We start from the raw sequence: 17,471 nt of genomic DNA, 5'->3' as shown, positions 1-17,471 counted from the left end.
CAACAATAACTTACACATAACCAAGCATTCTACACACAACAATAGCTTACAAACCAAGCCTTCTACACACAACAATAACTTACACATAACCCAGCATTCTACATACAACAATAACTTACACATAACCCAGCATTCTACACACTACAATAACTTACAAACCAAGCCTTCTACACACAACAATAACTTACACATAACCCAGCATTCTACACACTACAATAACTTACACATAACCCAGCATTCTACACACAACAATAGCTTACACATAACCCAGCATTCTACACACAACAATAACTTACACATAACCAAACTTACACATAACCAAGCATTCTACACACAACAATAACTTACACATAACCCAGCATTCTACACACAACAATAACTTACAAACCAAGCCTTCTACACACAACAATAACTTACACATAACCCAGCATTCTACACACAACAATAGCTTACACATAACCCAGCATTCTACACACAACAATAACTTACACATAACCCAGCATTCTACACAACAATAACTTACACATAACCAAGCATTCTACACACAACAATAACTTACACATAACCCAGCATTCTACACACAACAATAACTTACACATAACCCAGCATTCTACACACAACAATAACTTACACATAACCAAGCATTCTACACACAACAATAACTTACACATAACCCAGCATTCTACACAACAATAACTTACACATAACCAAGCATTCTACACACAACAATAGCATCCTTTATGTCCCATTGGTCATCACAAATCACACCCCATTCCCCACGGTAATTTACTTCAACTCTGCCTGAATGTTTATCTTCTCCACCAACCAGTCTTACTTCTATTGTGTCTTCCTGGTCTTGGTCTACAAAACCAATAAACATACATGATGAACATAAGGAGTTTAACTCATTGATGAAAGCAATATGGGGACCATATGTTAATCAAATCCTTGTCATATATTTAAAAGGAAGAAATCCTCAGTTTAACTGCCAGCCAATGCAGAGACTGCTTTTTTAACAGAAGCTAGGTGCCCCCTCTCACATGAACATTTATTTACCAGATGCAATATAACACTTGAATAAGAGAAACATAATGCTCTTCAATAATTTCAGGTGCCAATCTTAGATTTCCAAAGATCAGAAGCATTAATATCAAAGAAGCTCATACAGTTTTCAATTTTTTTCCTAGCTCCAATCCTTTAATAAATATAGAATTTACAGAACCAGAAATATGTTTAAATGTATTTCATAATTCTGCTCAAATTCAGATTAAGTTTGTACGAAAGATTATATAAAAAATTGCGATAGATATCTTATAAATCCAAATTGGTAGTAACATATTACATTACCGCAATCATCTTCATCAGATAAATCCAGGCACTCGTCTTTACCATTACATACTGTATCAGACGTCACACAGCGACCATTCTTACATTTATATCCATCGACACAATCAACATCTATCAAGTAAAATAACATAGAGAATCAGAGGTCAAACAGCGACCATTCTTACATTTATATCCTCCAACACAATCAACATCTATCAAGAAACATAACACCTTAAGAACATCAAGTTATTTTATCATGCTCTTGAATTAAGAATATAATTGTCAAGGAAATAACTATTTGATGCTCAAGCAATTTCTGTTGTTATAAGTTTGTTTTCTAATACTGCTGATTCATTTATTTTCGTGGATACCAATTTTCGTGGAATGAAGAAAACTTGCATTTCGTGGATATTAAATTTCATTGTTTTGGCAAACATTCCTTTTGAATTTGTAATTTGTTGAACATTTAAATTTGTGGTTCATCTGTTCCCACGAAATCCACGAAAATTGGTATCCAACGAATATTTATGAATCCACAGTACACAAAATTTATAGAAACTTTTACAATGGTAATTTTTCCTAAACATTCAGGTGGAAAGATTGATATAAAATAAAATTTGATCTGAATAAATATTGAAATACAAGCACTAAGCAAAGAACAGAATGTTCCTTTCTTTTTATAAGATCCCTACCTAGTTGAGAATTCAAGTCATAGAAATCATAAGTATATGAGAATGATGGACTGGCTGTATTGCTGTTCTTGTCCGAGAGGAGACATTCTCTCTGTGTACCTATATACGATATAGATCTACATACAAAACTGGTACTCTCTATACACAGTCTGGCACACTGAAACATAATATGTATACCATGTACTGTGGATTGGTTATTATTTGTTGGATATTAATTTTCGTATAAATAATAACAATAAATTCTTATATTGCACTAGTGCAATAAATCTTCAAAATTGATGACGTCATCAACATTTAAATCTTAGTTTAAACCAATTTTCACTTTCAAATATTACATTGCTATACAATAAAAGGGTTATTGCATGAATATTGGGGAATATTGTCCCTCGTAGAACATATATTGCACTTGCAAGCTCGTGCAATATAAAATTCTACTCAGGACAATATTCCCCAATATTCATGCAATAACCCTATAAAATAACATTGTATTCTATGTTCTGTTTCCAAATTGATGGAGTAAAACATAGATGTAATTCAAAATACCACAAGAGAAAAAAATTGTTCAATGCATTAGATCCGTTTGAATTAAAATATTTGTCTAAAGAAATTTGTAGAATTATATATTTTTTCGCTCTCATATACTGGATAGATTTCAACACAGTTTATATCATAATATAAGTCATAAATAATGTTTATGTGAAAACTGATATTCATGCATATTAAAAAAACTTGTATTTGTTTTATATATCAAAGGCTGATCAAAAAATTTTCATAAGTAAAGGCCCACTGACTGCTTAAGAGAGGGCACAATCCTTTCAAACTTCATTGACTCCTTTAATAATAAAACACATGTTCCCCTCATAAGGGTGGCCTGGACTACTTGTGACGGTCCTGTCCCCCTAAATCCACCTTTGTTTATCTATTTAAACTGCAACAGTACTTACATATTCTAATGCAATCTTTACATATCTCTCTTTCACATTAGTTTTAAGAACTCTATATTTTGTCTTCTTAAACAGTGGAAGTTTGTAATCTGTAAGACAAAAAGCATTTAAAATACATCAGATTTTTTAATATAAATATTATAATCAGGTTACATGTATAAAATCATCATTAATCAAGATGTTATTCAAATCTATCTAATGAAAATAAAACATCATAAATTACCAAAGCAATTTTCTGGATTCACCTTCATCAGGAATCTCTAACAACAAAATATTTAAAAGAAACACCCTTAATGACTAAAAGGTTATCTAAATGAATAACATAATTCATCAATATAAAAAAGAAGATGTGATATTATTGCCAATGAGACAACTATCCACAAATGACCAAAATGACACAGACTATTTGACTGAGGGACATGGAACCTTTGAACTTATCAGCAAAGAATTCTACAAAAACATAAATGTTGTAAATCGTGTCAGTAATAAGTATCATGATTAATTGTATAATTATATCAAAGAGCAGAATGCTCTGAGGGATACGATTGCCATAGTTTTCATTGACACATGTATAGCAGTTCTGCCAAATTTTCATTAAACAAATGCATGAGATTTGGCCAAAATTCAAAAGATCAAAGAGGAAAGAAATAGATCCAAGAATACTGTTGCAAAAAAAAAGCATGAACATGCGCAAGTCTCAAGCATTTTTGGCCGGTTACCCTGGTACAGCTGGATATTATTATTCTCTAAACTAATTCAACTGCACATGCAAAATGTAACAATCTGAATAGTCACTCAACTTAAAGAATAGCCAATCCCCGTTACAAGTGTATGAGCCATGTACTTATTGTGTTTTATCGAATTATAGTTATCCTGTACCATTGTAAACTCGTACCATTAAAAAAAAACTTGTACCAATGCAAACTCGTACCATTGCTAACTCGTACCAACTTATTTAAATGCATTCAAATGGTGTTAAATGATGAATATACATGATATACGTTACTTTCACCCAATACCTCTTAAGTCTGTAAAATGTATATAATTTGAAAGTACAATGACCAATTTGTAGCTTATGTTCCTTGTATATTGGATAGAAAATACTGTGGCAGATGTAGATAATTAAGGTATATACAGTTTCACCCGAAGAAAATTTTTCATGAATAATTAAATCTTAGCAGTTAGTCAAAATGATTGCCAAAATTATTTTTACTGTCTATAAATAAATGTAACAATGAAATTTAACTGATTCCTGTTAAGGGGGTCCACATTTTCCCCGCAAAAAAAGCACATGGCTTTCAACAATTGTAAACATAGCATTCAATTTGTGATCATGGATTACAGCTTTAATTAACTTAAATTGGATATATACATATTCAACATGTTCAATTTTAATAAGGTACAGTTAAAGCAACTTTAACTTTCCTCTGGATTAAGTTCTACAGTGGCGGATCCAGAACTTTTCCTAAGGGGGAGCCCGCTGACTGACCTAAGAGGGGGCCCGCTCCAGTCATGCTTCAATGATTCCCTTTGTTATCAACCAAATTTTTTCCACAAAAAAAGGGGGGGCTGGATCCGCCTATGTTCTAGTTTGAAAGATCAGTTAAAACATTAATGCTTTAATTTAAAACATTCTTTATTTTTGTCTAAGTTTTCATTTAACTCCTGTGTAAAATTCAAGTAATTCAACTTTATTTCTTTTAAGTTTACAAACAGAAACCCATAAAACATCATATTTTTTATATATTTTTCTGAATGTTACGACTTCCCAGTAGTACAAGTTAACTTTTTTGGTTCCAATGCCGTGGTACGAGTTAACTTGCTTCCGTATCTTATCACCGTAATTCTAGGAGGAACCCTAAACTGGACCCCTATTGTGTTCACTTATCGCTACACTGAACTTCGGTGCGAAGCTATATATAGAACGGCGGACCAGTTAAGAAGGAACCCCATTTCTTACTCTTTAATTATTGAAGTTCCTTTGGGTCAGAGGGCATGACTCCTTTCCGTACACACTCCTCTGTTTACATTGAGATCGTTCTTAATATAATACGACGTTTACCGGCATTAACGAGTTAATTCTTCTTGACGAATACTTCGAAAAGGGAGACAACTCGAAACGATAACATGGAAGATTCCATTTCTGCTGAAGGGGTGTTATAGGTAATTTTTACGATGAAACATTTATTTTAATTTAAATTATGCATGTGATTTAAAATTATGCAACAACAATAGCCCTCCATATGCAGACAGACATAGAAAGAATCCCATGAGTTTCAAATTAATCAATGAAGCGGGGAATCACTCAATCTGATACCCATTGAAATCAGGAAAACTACACGCATGTGGGGTCTCACTAATTAGTGACAAAAAGCGTCAAGAAGCGACAAGAAGAAAAATAATAAGTGACAAAAAGCAACAAGAAGCTATTTAGGGACAAGAATACATTTTGTTATCACATACATTAAAATATTTTTTAGGATTATATTAAAAGATGAAGAGATAAAAAAAAATCGATGAAGAGATTGTGTACTTTTTATTATCATATTGATAGATGTAGAAATTAAACATGTGTAACAGCAAAGGAAATGTAAACGCTATAAAATGAAAATAAAAACAAAGATTTGTCACCTTCCTTTTGAAGGATTTAATAAAACCAAAACATGAAATATTATTTCCTTCCTAACTGTACAATTAATTTTTCCTGATAGGACCAACATTAGCTGTGGCTTCACTCTAAGGTAATACACAATTAAGAGCAACAAATGAGATTAACTAGGTGCGTGTCCTTTGTTTTATTGCAACAATAACATCCATTAACACCTTCATCAATTACACGCACCAGAATATAAAATTATTGTACCGAATAGTACAACACCTGTCGAAAACTCAAGATTCTCATTAGTTTCCTTTAATCTTCAATCTATATGCATAAACATGATAAATATCGTTAAATGAGACAATACACTAAATAAAATGATGAAAAATATTCACATTTTAATTATGTTTTCCTCTTGTTTGATTTCAGTTCTTAATTTGTATTTCACAATTTGTGTATGTATTTTCTGGACAATTATGCACAAATAATGCATTTTGCAAATTAATTATATATTGTACAAAAATGGTTTTAAAAACAAATAAAAAGACAAAATATACTTCCTGTGATACCTTATAAAATATCATGTAAATAAATGTAGCAATTGAATTAGATTTACAAGTTTCATTTTCCCCCCTATCAAAATTAACTTTCCTGTCGTTGCAATTGTTTTCTTTTGCATATTTTTTTAATATTTATTTCGAATAAGTAATATAAATAAAAAAAATGTTTTCTTGTCGCTAAATAGTTTCTTGTTGCTAATATTATTCTTCTTGTCGCTTCTTGACGCTTTTTGTCTCTACAATTCTTTTTGTCTCTAATTAGTGAGACCACGCATGGACATTAATACATAAACAAACCGCGACTTGCGATTTGGAACAAGAACGTTTATTAAATGATATGATGAATGGTTCTCCATTTCTTTATGAGAGTACAGTATCAAATATCAGTTTCATAACGGTAAAATATAGAAATACTCCACTTCAGTTCTTGTGACAGAAATAGAATTATCGATCGGCTTTCAGAGAACTCTGGCAAGTTATCAAAATTTGGGAATTCCCTCTGACGTGTTTCTAAATTTATAAAAACACTAAATATAAATACTGTTTTATTCTGATTTTCCGTATTGTTAAAAACACGCATATAAGTCAAGGAAAATATCACACATGAAGATTATGAGTAAAACATTACAGGAAAGTTGTTTATGTTCAATTGTTTTGCTTGTTTTTACCTTTTAAAGCAAGACAATCATAAGAATCTGAGATGTTGCCGAATGTTTAGAATAAAACAAATGACGTGAGGGAGTGTGTCATAGGGTCAATGGTAAAAGTCTACAGATTGCTTGACAGCAATCGTATCCCAAAAATGTACATGTAAAAAGATTTATAAGTCATAAATTAGAATTGATAATTAGTGGTTACCCCTTTTTTGAAAGAATTTTTATATAAAAAAAAAAGCATGGATATTTTCCATCAGTGACTTATGATAATTTCAAAATAAATAGATATGTGTAAGAAGGGGGGATAACTTTACCACAATTCAGCTCATCCTCTTCTTCATCACAATCCATTTCATTGTCACATTTAAAACTTTCTGGAATACATTCTTTGGTATACCTGATTTAAAAATAAGAAATTGAGTAGTATTAGTAATATCTTTGCTTCAAGTGCTTTTAAAAAAAAATGATACAAAATTCTTGTCATGGAAAAAATCACATATTAAAAAACATGCAAAACAGTGTTAAGTAATTTAAAACATGGAAAACAAATATTTCAAGACAATCTATCATATCTCCTGCAGAGAACTTTGATTGTTTAATATGGGTATATTGCAAGCTTGTAAATATATCCTATCTTAATTAATAGCCTGATCTGGCCCAATCTAGCAATTTCAGCTGTATAAAGGAGTAGGTCCAGTAAGACCCCTTTTCGGTCCCAAAATATAGCAGTTTTACAAAATTGTTAAAATGTAAACTTGTAGTTATTTATTGGATAGTAGAATGGTTCTGCTACATAAATATGGGCTGTTTTTGACAATACAATGCACATATATTGGGTACTAGCACCAATAAGTCATGCTAAATTACTGAAATCTTCACAATTCCATCATTTTAGTTCAATTTTAGACGGTTTCCGTGTAAAACGAAAGTGGACGCATTTGTGTTCATCCAAAATATTAAAATAAAAGTTGTATTTGATGATAATACATAACATATATAAAGATTGAGGATGAACATGTATCACTTTCGTTTTTGACAGAAACCATCTGAAAAGTGCGTTTTTTTCGCATATTTTGTAGATTTTTCATATTTGAGCTTGAATTGGATCGATTTTTATGACTAAATAAGTTAAAATCTTTCACATAAATTAATTGAATCATATGAAATAGACACTTAAGTGTTTAAAAAGTAGTCAAAATCTTTCGTCAGATGAAACTGAAATTTGAGGCCAAAATCCGTCCTTACCGGACCTACTCCTTTATGACAATTGTAACATTAGAGTTTTTCAAGTTACAACCCTCATGATTTTTTTTTTCTGAATATTGTCTGAATGTGTCTGAAAATGTCTGAATTATTTCTGAAATTTTCTTACATGATAAATGATGTCTGAATTTTTCTGAATCCTGATATTTCTATTCTGAATTGATACTGACAATTCTGAATTTTTGCTGAATATTTCTGAATCATTAAGAATTTTATTCAGACAAATTAAGAACTTCTGAAAGTGTCTGAATTGTTCTGAAATTGTCAGAAATATATCCAAGAATGTAAGACGAATTAAAAATCTGTATGTATCAGTAAGAGTATGATTCAGACAAATTCAGAATTTCTGAAAAATGTCTTAATTTTTCTAAGTGTGTCAGAACTATGTTTAATAAATTTTTTACACAGAGATGACCAATTTTTTTTGTTATGCTAACACTGAAATGTAAATTTTGAAATCAAAATAGTTAAAGTTTTACATGTAAGTAATGCAAAATATTCAAAGTCAATGAACCATGACTGAAGGTATTATGGGCTGAACAATCTCAATGAAAATGAAAATTTGCCATATGCATACCAATTATCAATAGACAATGACAGATTGAGCAGGGTCAGATTATCTCCATGGAAATGAGATGTAGCAATACCAGTTAAACTGCATACCAAATATCATTTACATATCACAATATGTTCCCAATGCATTAATTAACCTTATCACAAACTAATACAGTTGTAAACTAAGCAAAAGTTTCAAAATCTTCAGACCATGACTGAGGGGGTAGGGTCAATTAATCTCGATGGAAATGAAGATGTATGTACTATGCTAGTTCAACTAGGGGTTCCCCATAAAGTGACCTAATCACAAACTAATACATGAAGACTTAGCAAACGTTTTAAAGTCAATAGGCCATGGCAGTTGGTGCATAATCAAATAATTTTCATGGAAATGAGATGCACCAATGCTAGTTTAAATGCATACCAAATAACATTGACTAACACCAGTGGTTCCCCTTTAACTCAGGCCTTATCAAACTAATACATGTTAACTAAGCAAGTTTCAGTCACAAATTAACTTGTAATTCGATGTTCAAAGCCACCCTCTGATGCTGGAAACAGCATATACATGTACATATGTCTCGATTTTCGGTTTCTTCAAGGAGAGACAAAACTGTAAGAATTATCTTTTCTGTATTGCCGTGTATAACGAAATTTGCAATGTGCAAAAATATCAACGATAGCTGAACAAAAGGGATGTCATTTTGTAAATCAATAGACAAAGAGAAATTTCGTTCTCAGCAATTATAGATATAGGAAGATGTGGTGTGAGTGTCAATGAGACAACTCTTCATCCAAATAACAATTTATAAGAGTAAACCATTATAGGTCAATGTAAGGCCTTCAACACTGTTTCATTGCATTTAAGAAATATGTTTCTCCGTGAAATAGAACCCCATTGATTTATTCAAAATTCTAAGAAGTGATCCGTTTTAGGTATAGCTAAGGTATTACTAACTCCACTCATCTTCATTCATTTATTTCTTAGTTATCACGAAGAACATACTAGTCCTCAGATTATCGTATTTATCATGAAAATTCGGATCTGATCTAATTGATAATTACCCATTGAAAACTGCACAGTATATATGGCCTGAGAGCCACTATAGACCCCCATTGTGTTGATGCTCTTTCGAGTTCAAAACAGATGCTGTCCAACAAAAGAAAAGCTTAGCGTGAAGAATGTGTTCGGACGATTACAGACAAGAGGAAAAAAGAAAATATGGAATATATTCGTTGTCGAGTGTTAATAAAAATTAAATACTGATGTCTGCATGGTTTTTTTATATTTAAAAAAGTAAATGGTTTCTATGCGTGTCTCACACTTTTGCTGCAGCCAGAGTAAATGTGCAATGTTGTTTGCCATACGTCCCGACTTCGCCGGGGAGTTACCATTTGATTTATACGGGAGGCTAGGATGAAACATGTTGTCCTGTATTTTATTTCACGTGTTGTAATATCTCTTTCCTGCATGCGTTCTTATATATTCGCTCTTATCAGTCATCAGTCCTGCCATTTTCTTATCCTGACCTTTTTATAAAAAATATCGTCCTGCCTGTTTTTCTCGACTTTTTTTTGTAACTGATTACATCCCAACCCTCCCCCTGAACATGAAATGATAGTTTTTTATTGGAAAAATTACGGGAATGTGAAAAAAAAGATTAAGCCAAGTTTCAGTGATTTCATTCCAATGTCGTATTTTTTTTAAAGAAAATTTCGGCACTGCTTTCAACAGCAATGTTCTGTTTTCAATAAATTCCACATATATCAGTTAAAGTTTGGGTGAAAAAACAGTTTTCATCAGATTCAGATCGCCCGTTATTCACTGGTTTTTTTTTTCACTGACAAGTTTAAAAATTCCAACAAAGTACCTTTTTCCAGTGCCGTAGATGTAGATGAAAGATAAAATCATTGATCTACTATTTTAAAGTAAAGGTCATTTCCGTTTTAAAAAGGTAATTAGTATGGCGTTTATTATCACTGAACTAGTATATATTTGTTTAGGGGCCAGTTGAAGGACGCCTCCGGGTGCGGGAATTTCTCGCTGCATTGAAGACCTGTTGGTGACCTTCTGCTCCAGCCAATGGCGTTTTTTTAAATGATTTGTGTATTGCATTAACTATACAATCTGCTGCTTGAGCGTTGGAACTTGACATCGCTTACGAAATAGATAACTGACATCGAAGTACCAAAGCGTGTCGACTGCACTAGGTTAGATTGGTGAGAAATTAAGATATCGGGTTAACTGCTTACTTGATTGACAGGAATCAATTATCGTTGAGGCTCCTGTAGGGAAAATATGATTACATTGTTAAAAGTTGCCATTATTACAAAGTGGAGTATATAAGAATACGATCAGTTCTCACAGGGACAGTCACAGTATACTAACGATTTTTTACCCGACCAGATTTAAAGTTCGTGACGTTTTTCTCGCAGCGAGTCGGTTTGTAGGTTAATTGTTTTTATGACAAATGCAGCCCTAAAAATCCCGTTTTTTTGTCCGTTTGTTTAACTTGCTACTTAAAAATACGTCTGTGGTAAAAACCTAGGACTATTACAATAACAGTTCGTATAATAGTTCCAGTAAATACACTATAAACTATAAGGGGGCATATATAACGTCCGTTTATAAATTAGGCTGCCTATAAATTATTCCATATCAGTAGACGGATATTTATAGTGGTTGAAAACCTCCATAAATTAATCATACGAGACCGCTGAGACAGCTATAGCACGTGTGTTATATTAGTTTCAGAAATAAAGTAAAAATTTCCTTGTACGATATATTTATTCTCGGCGGGCGATTTCATGGTAATCGGTGAACGTAATCGTCTATAATCCGGAAAATGATCCGGAGTTGGTTTTCATGTTAGATCTAGATCGTGTGACGCAGACAACGTTTGAACGCTGCAGGACAGATATTTTAAAGATAACAACGAGAACCTTTGTATGTATAACAGCTTGATATAAAGGAAAAAATGACGTTTGCCATTCAGAAGATGGTTTTCAACTTGCCCAGGAAATTGACTACAACTTGTAAACTGTCAGTGTAAATCCAAACGCACATACAAGACAAATATCCACAACTGCAAGTGACAACAGTTACAGGCTATACAAAAATCAGTGCCAATAACGATCATGGGGTATGAATATGTGTCTATTTCAATGCTATTTTTTTAATTTGGAAACGGCCATTTAATATTGTGGGTGGGGCAGGGGATTTGAAAATTGAATAATCTTGTCCTGCCCTATGTCCTGCGTCTGGCAAGGCTATTTTTTTTAGGGGGGGGGCCTTCCTACGACGGCGTCACAGAAAAACATAAAATAGCCTTGCCAGATGTTATAATTATTTGGATGATCCAAATAATTATAACATGATCCAAATAATTATAACATCTGGCCCGGCCCAATGCCTGCCTATGACATCGTCCTAGTCCAAATAATTATGACGTCTGGCAAGGCTTTTTAAAAAAAATTCGGGGACACCTTCTTACGACTGCGTCCCAGAAAAAAATTAAAATAGTCTTGCCAGATGTTATACCGTTATTATTTGGACTAATTTCGTCCCAGAAAAAAGATAAAATAGCCTTGCCAGACGTTGTAATTATAGCCTTGCCTTTAAAGATATCAGAATGAAAAATTACTTTACACACCAAAATAAAGGATATTTATAGTATAACTAATCGCCGTATTTGAATATAAAAAATAAGACAACGCGTGACCGAATGACGCATGGATTAAACAAGTGCGTAGCACGAGTTTAATCCATAGCGACGTTCGGTCACAAGTTGTCTTATTTTTGATATTCAAATATGGCGATTAGTTATACTTTTTATTACATTGGCTAATGTTTTTTTTTATGAAATTAATGTAGAAAATGTAAGGAACTATATGTTTTTACTACGCATTCACAATTTGTTTTGATCCGACGTTATCGACGTCCTGACAACGCCTATTGTTGTATGACGTCAGAGAGTGAAATAACCACGTTTATTTCACATGTGAAATTATCGGTTTTTATTTAACTGGGAAATCAATGTAATTTATTGCAACCAATGTAATAATTACAACTATCTTTTTAAACAACTAAAAAATAAAACAATCAGGAATCACAAAATACATATTCCAAAATTAATCGTGCCTCCTCCTGTGACAGAATATCAAATGGTCGTTTCCTTATAGTCAGATTATACTATGCAAAATTAAAAACAACAATGAACATGTAATTATAAATTATATGGGTAAACATAGTCCAAATAATTATGACATCTTGAAAGGCTATTATATTTTTTGTTGTCAAGGAAAAAAAATATAATAGCCTTTCAAGACGTCATAATTATTTGGACTACGGGAATAGGGTAAACATAGTCGAAATAATTATGAGGTCTGACAGTATAAAAAAAAGAAGATCTGGTATGATTGCCAATGAAACAACTCTTCAAAAGAGACCAAAATGGACAGAAATTAACAATAATATTAATAGGTTACTGTACAGCCTTCAACAATGAGAAAATCCCATAATGTATAGTCCACTATGGAATCACACTTTATTTTGAAATGACAATATCTTAATCAATAAATGCATGAAATAATTTCTGACTTTACAGAACTTATTACAATTACCAATATACACCTTATCACTATTTGTGGACATCACAGTGATTCCCGTAAAGTTTTGAAGTCATAATACAAAACATCTGACACCACAATAGAAAAGTGATAGTTGTATGATACCAATAGTTCATGAGAGACAGATTCTTGGGTCAGCCAGGAATAGCCATAAGCTGTATACAAATAAGAAAATGTGGTATGATATGCAATGAGACAACTCTCCACAAGAGACCAAATGACACAGACATTAACAATTTTAGGTCACTGTATGGCCTTCAACAATGAGCAACACCCGTACCAAATAGACGACTATAAAATGCCCCAAAATGACAAATGTAAAACAACTCAAATAAGAATTTATGTACACAAAAAAAGAAGGAAAAACAAATATGTTAAGCATCAACAAACGACAACCACTGAATTAAAGGCTCCGGACTCTGGAAAGGCACATACATACAGAATGTGGTAGGGTTGAACACATTTATAGCAGGAATTCCCCTCCCCCTAAACCTGGGACAGTTGTGTAACTACACAAAAGAATAAACTATAAAAATCTGTTAAACAGTTGCTAAACTCATCAGATGGATACAAATAAAATACAACTACCAGTAGCAAAAACAGAGTGGACGTGGCTGGGGTACTTGTATATCCAAACAAAAAGATACTAAGTACAGATCTGAGAGTACTTAAAGTTACGGACAGCTAGTTCAAAGCCACTAAAAACTAGGGCCCCGGGATCCGCCTATGAAACCTATACCATGTATTATAGCAATAATTGGTCTTGACAATCCTGACAAGAACATTTACAATATGAAACGATTCAATTTAAAAAAATTTAAAGTCCAATTTATTACAAAACAGTAAACGAAAACAAGACATAATTGACAGTACACGAAACAACAACAACCTGAACCACTCTCAACTACAGGCTTCTGACTTTGGACAGGCACATATAGAATGTGGAGGAATTGAACTAAATTTGTGTGCACCAAACAGGAAAGTGGTGTTATGACACAATATTTTAACAAACTATGCAAAACATTAAAAGAAAAACAAATATAACAAACAGCAAAACACAAGAACCACTCAATTACAGGCTCCTGACTTGGTACAGGTACAATAGAATATAGTAGGCTATTAAATCAATACCTACATGTATCACCATTACTTTTTTTTTTTTTTTTTAAATTTAATTGAACAGTTAAATGTGCATGTGTTTAAAATAATATTTAGTATGGTTTTAATTGACTTATAACAAAATCAATTTTTATACAATGTACCAATAAAAAACAATATTCTCTTCTTTTTTAAGGACTGAGCCATTTGAAGTTGGATGAAAGATGATCTGCATCATTGTGTTTATGATAATGTGGAAAAGTACCAATTGTTTTGAGGTAAGAATGTCAGAGATGAGACACAGCAACCTTTCAATTTATAAGAATATACAAATATTTACTTTTTTGCTTTACATCCAGCATGTCCAGTGGCAAATACAATGTACTTCACTTAGATATTCTTACCTTCGGTTTATATATATTGCCGTTGTTGCACATGTTACTTATGCATTAATCTATTTAAAATCACAGTAAGGGCTGTTCTGTTCTAAGTGAAAGGGTCGAAAGACACTTTTTGTTTTAAATCAACACTGATAAAACTTTTAGTTGATTGTATTTCCAATATCTTTCTTAAAAAAAAACCACAACCCATCAAATTTTGATAAGTCTTTTCTGATGGCTCTTTTTGAATTTCACTTTAAGACAACTGTTGAATATTTTATACAAGTTCATAAATTTAGGTGTCAGTATTGATACTAATATTTTAATTTAACTTTTTAGAATTGGTTCCACAGATGTCAGTGAAAGAGACTTACGACTTAATGTACATGTTTTTGAACAGAACTATTAAAAAGAAAAATTGTGCAAAATCAATTGAATCTGGTATGTACATGCTTTAGTTTTAATAGCCTAAAAATAAGCTGTAAGTGTGGAATGTTTTCCAATGAGACAACTATCTACTATATGAATGCAGTACAAATGTAGATGACAACAATGATAGCTAATGGTCACCATACAGCCAATACCTTAAATTAATTTATGACGCTGACACATATATTTGAAATAAAGAATTCCTACATCAATTATACAGCAAGCAACTAACGAAGTTGCAGAGGATATAATGTTTTTGACCTGTCTCAGTCTATCTGTCTGTCCATCCATCAGTTCATCAGTCCCGTTTCTTGTCATCGCAACTTCTCTCAAACCACACAACAGAATTTCATAAAACCTTTTTAGATAATAAGGACATATAATGCAGTTGTGCATATCAACAGGAAATTATAAATTCTTTTTCTAGGAGTTATGCCCCTTTGAACTAATTTTCTTTAATGTACTAGTACTACTGCAACAGTTTGTCATTGTAACTCCTCTGAAACCACACAACAGAATTTCATGAAACTTTGTAGATAATAAGGACATACATCATGAAATTATGATTCAATTTTTTTTCTAGGAGTTACGCCCCTTTGAACTTATTTGCTTAATATACTTCTGCAACAGTATGTCATTGCAACTCCTCTGAAACCACATAACAGAATTTCATGAAACTGTGGATAATAATAAAGAAATACTATGTAGTTGTGCATATTGACCAGAAATTGTGATTCAATTTTTTCTATAGGAGTTACGCCCCTTTGAACTTATTTGCTTCAACGTACTACTGCAACAGTTTGTCATTGCAACTCCTCTGAAACCACACGACAGAATTTCATGAAACTTTGTAGATACGGTAATAAGGACATATAAGGAAATTATAATTCAATTTTTTTATATAATTTTTTATTCTTGCACTTATTTTATTTCTCCAATGAAAATGTGGGGATGTGGGGTATGTGAGCGAAATCACTAAGGTTCTTTAATTGCATATTCATTAAAACTAATACATTAAACTATAAATAAATAAAAAATCAGCATGATATTCATTTGATTATAGATTCCTTAAGGATTCCTAACAACTAATTATGAGGTCAAGGTCAAAGATTTTAAAAGTCAACTGAATTTGTCCCAAAAATTGGTTCCCAAGTACTTGATAAAATACATGTATTGCATATGGGATTGAAGAATTGCATAGATATATGACCATTTATAATTAAAAATTAATTAAAATTTTCTTGATACTAGGAAGTTGTGTATTTGTTAATGGCAAAGTTCCATTCAAAGAATGTTTTGTTTTTCCAATGTTAATTAAATACAGAAAAAATAGCACTCATACATGTCATGTGGCAATTCATGCCAGATTTTTATAAAATGTATACCAATGGCTCACATCATCAATGTCAAGGGTTGGATTTAGGGAAATGGGAAGAAATATCATAGTGATTTAGTAACAGTTTCAAACAAGAATTTGTGGAATTTTAGTTATTGTCCCTGGGCAGACAAGAAAAATGCAACACAAGAGACATTGAAGTTCTGTTCTTTTATTAGCTTGTTTTTTTATTTACTCAGGTCACAAGAGAGATGGAGACCTCGAGAGACAGAAAAAGAACAGACCAGGGAATCACAGATCCATATCAGATAATAAAATTAAATTGAAAATTTAAAGTTTGAATTTTATGTTATTGAAACTATTAATTTACAAACTTCCTGAAAATTTGGATTTTATTTATTATTGAATAGAGGCTAAGGGTATTTGACCATCATCAATGTGCTTACACATTGATTTTCATTCAACTTTAAGAACTTCTTTTTAGGTTTTTAGGGGAATATCTGTTGTATAAGTTACAAAGTTTTGTATGGATATCCACATTCTGAATGTTTTCTGAATATATTTCTGAATCTGTCTGAATCCATCTGAATGTTGTCTGGATATTTCTGAATGTTATCTGGATATTTTTGAATGTGTCTGATTATTTCTTAATCTTTCTGATTAAATTCAGATTTTTCTGAATTCATTCTGAATATTGCCTTAATTCATTCTTACATAATTCTGATTTTTGTCTGAATGCTATTCTGATTTTTGTCTGAATGGTTTTCTGATTCCTGTCTGAATGTGCGAATGAAAATTCTGAATTTTTCCATAATAGTCCGAAATCCAGTAAAAATTCAGACATTTGCATTAATGAACACATTTTTAGCTATTCAGACATTATTCAGAAAAAAATAAGAAAAATTAAGAATACTTGTCAGACAGAATTCAGACACTATTTTTTCATGAGGGAAATCACCAAAAAAGACACAGCTATTTACCAAAGATATACAGACAGGGTCAGC

The 17,471-nt window shown here is 32.0% G+C and overlaps 1 protein-coding gene and 1 long non-coding RNA gene across 5 annotated transcripts in view; one reads left to right on the top strand and one right to left on the bottom strand.

Moving 5' to 3' along the window:
• The window catches only part of LOC134725709 (deleted in malignant brain tumors 1 protein-like), an 85,292-nt gene that overhangs the window by 45,429 nt on the left and 22,392 nt on the right, over positions 1–17,471 (bottom strand). For all 4 annotated transcript variants that reach the window (XM_063589739.1, XM_063589738.1, XM_063589740.1 and 1 more), the window contains 5 exons: positions 7,092–7,174; positions 2,963–3,051; positions 2,019–2,175; positions 1,348–1,458; positions 702–861 (listed from right to left, as the gene is read on the bottom strand). In XM_063589739.1, the coding sequence (XP_063445809.1) occupies positions 702–861; positions 1,348–1,458; positions 2,019–2,175; positions 2,963–3,051; positions 7,092–7,174 (600 nt within the window). The remainder of the gene's footprint in view (positions 1–701; positions 862–1,347; positions 1,459–2,018; positions 2,176–2,962; positions 3,052–7,091; positions 7,175–17,471) is intronic.
• On the top strand, positions 11,566–17,416 carry LOC134725710 (uncharacterized). The gene is made up of 4 exons (XR_010108584.1): positions 11,566–11,738; positions 14,519–14,600; positions 15,042–15,143; positions 16,707–17,416. It is a non-coding gene; the product is annotated as an uncharacterized LOC134725710 (long non-coding RNA).

The sequence above is a fragment of the Mytilus trossulus genome, chromosome 7, assembly GCF_036588685.1.
Source record: "Mytilus trossulus isolate FHL-02 chromosome 7, PNRI_Mtr1.1.1.hap1, whole genome shotgun sequence".
NCBI classification, from domain to species: Eukaryota; Metazoa; Mollusca; class Bivalvia; order Mytilida; family Mytilidae; genus Mytilus; species Mytilus trossulus.
The sequence above is the reverse complement of the archived record's forward strand: the minus strand, read 5'-3'. Positions and strand labels throughout refer to the sequence as shown.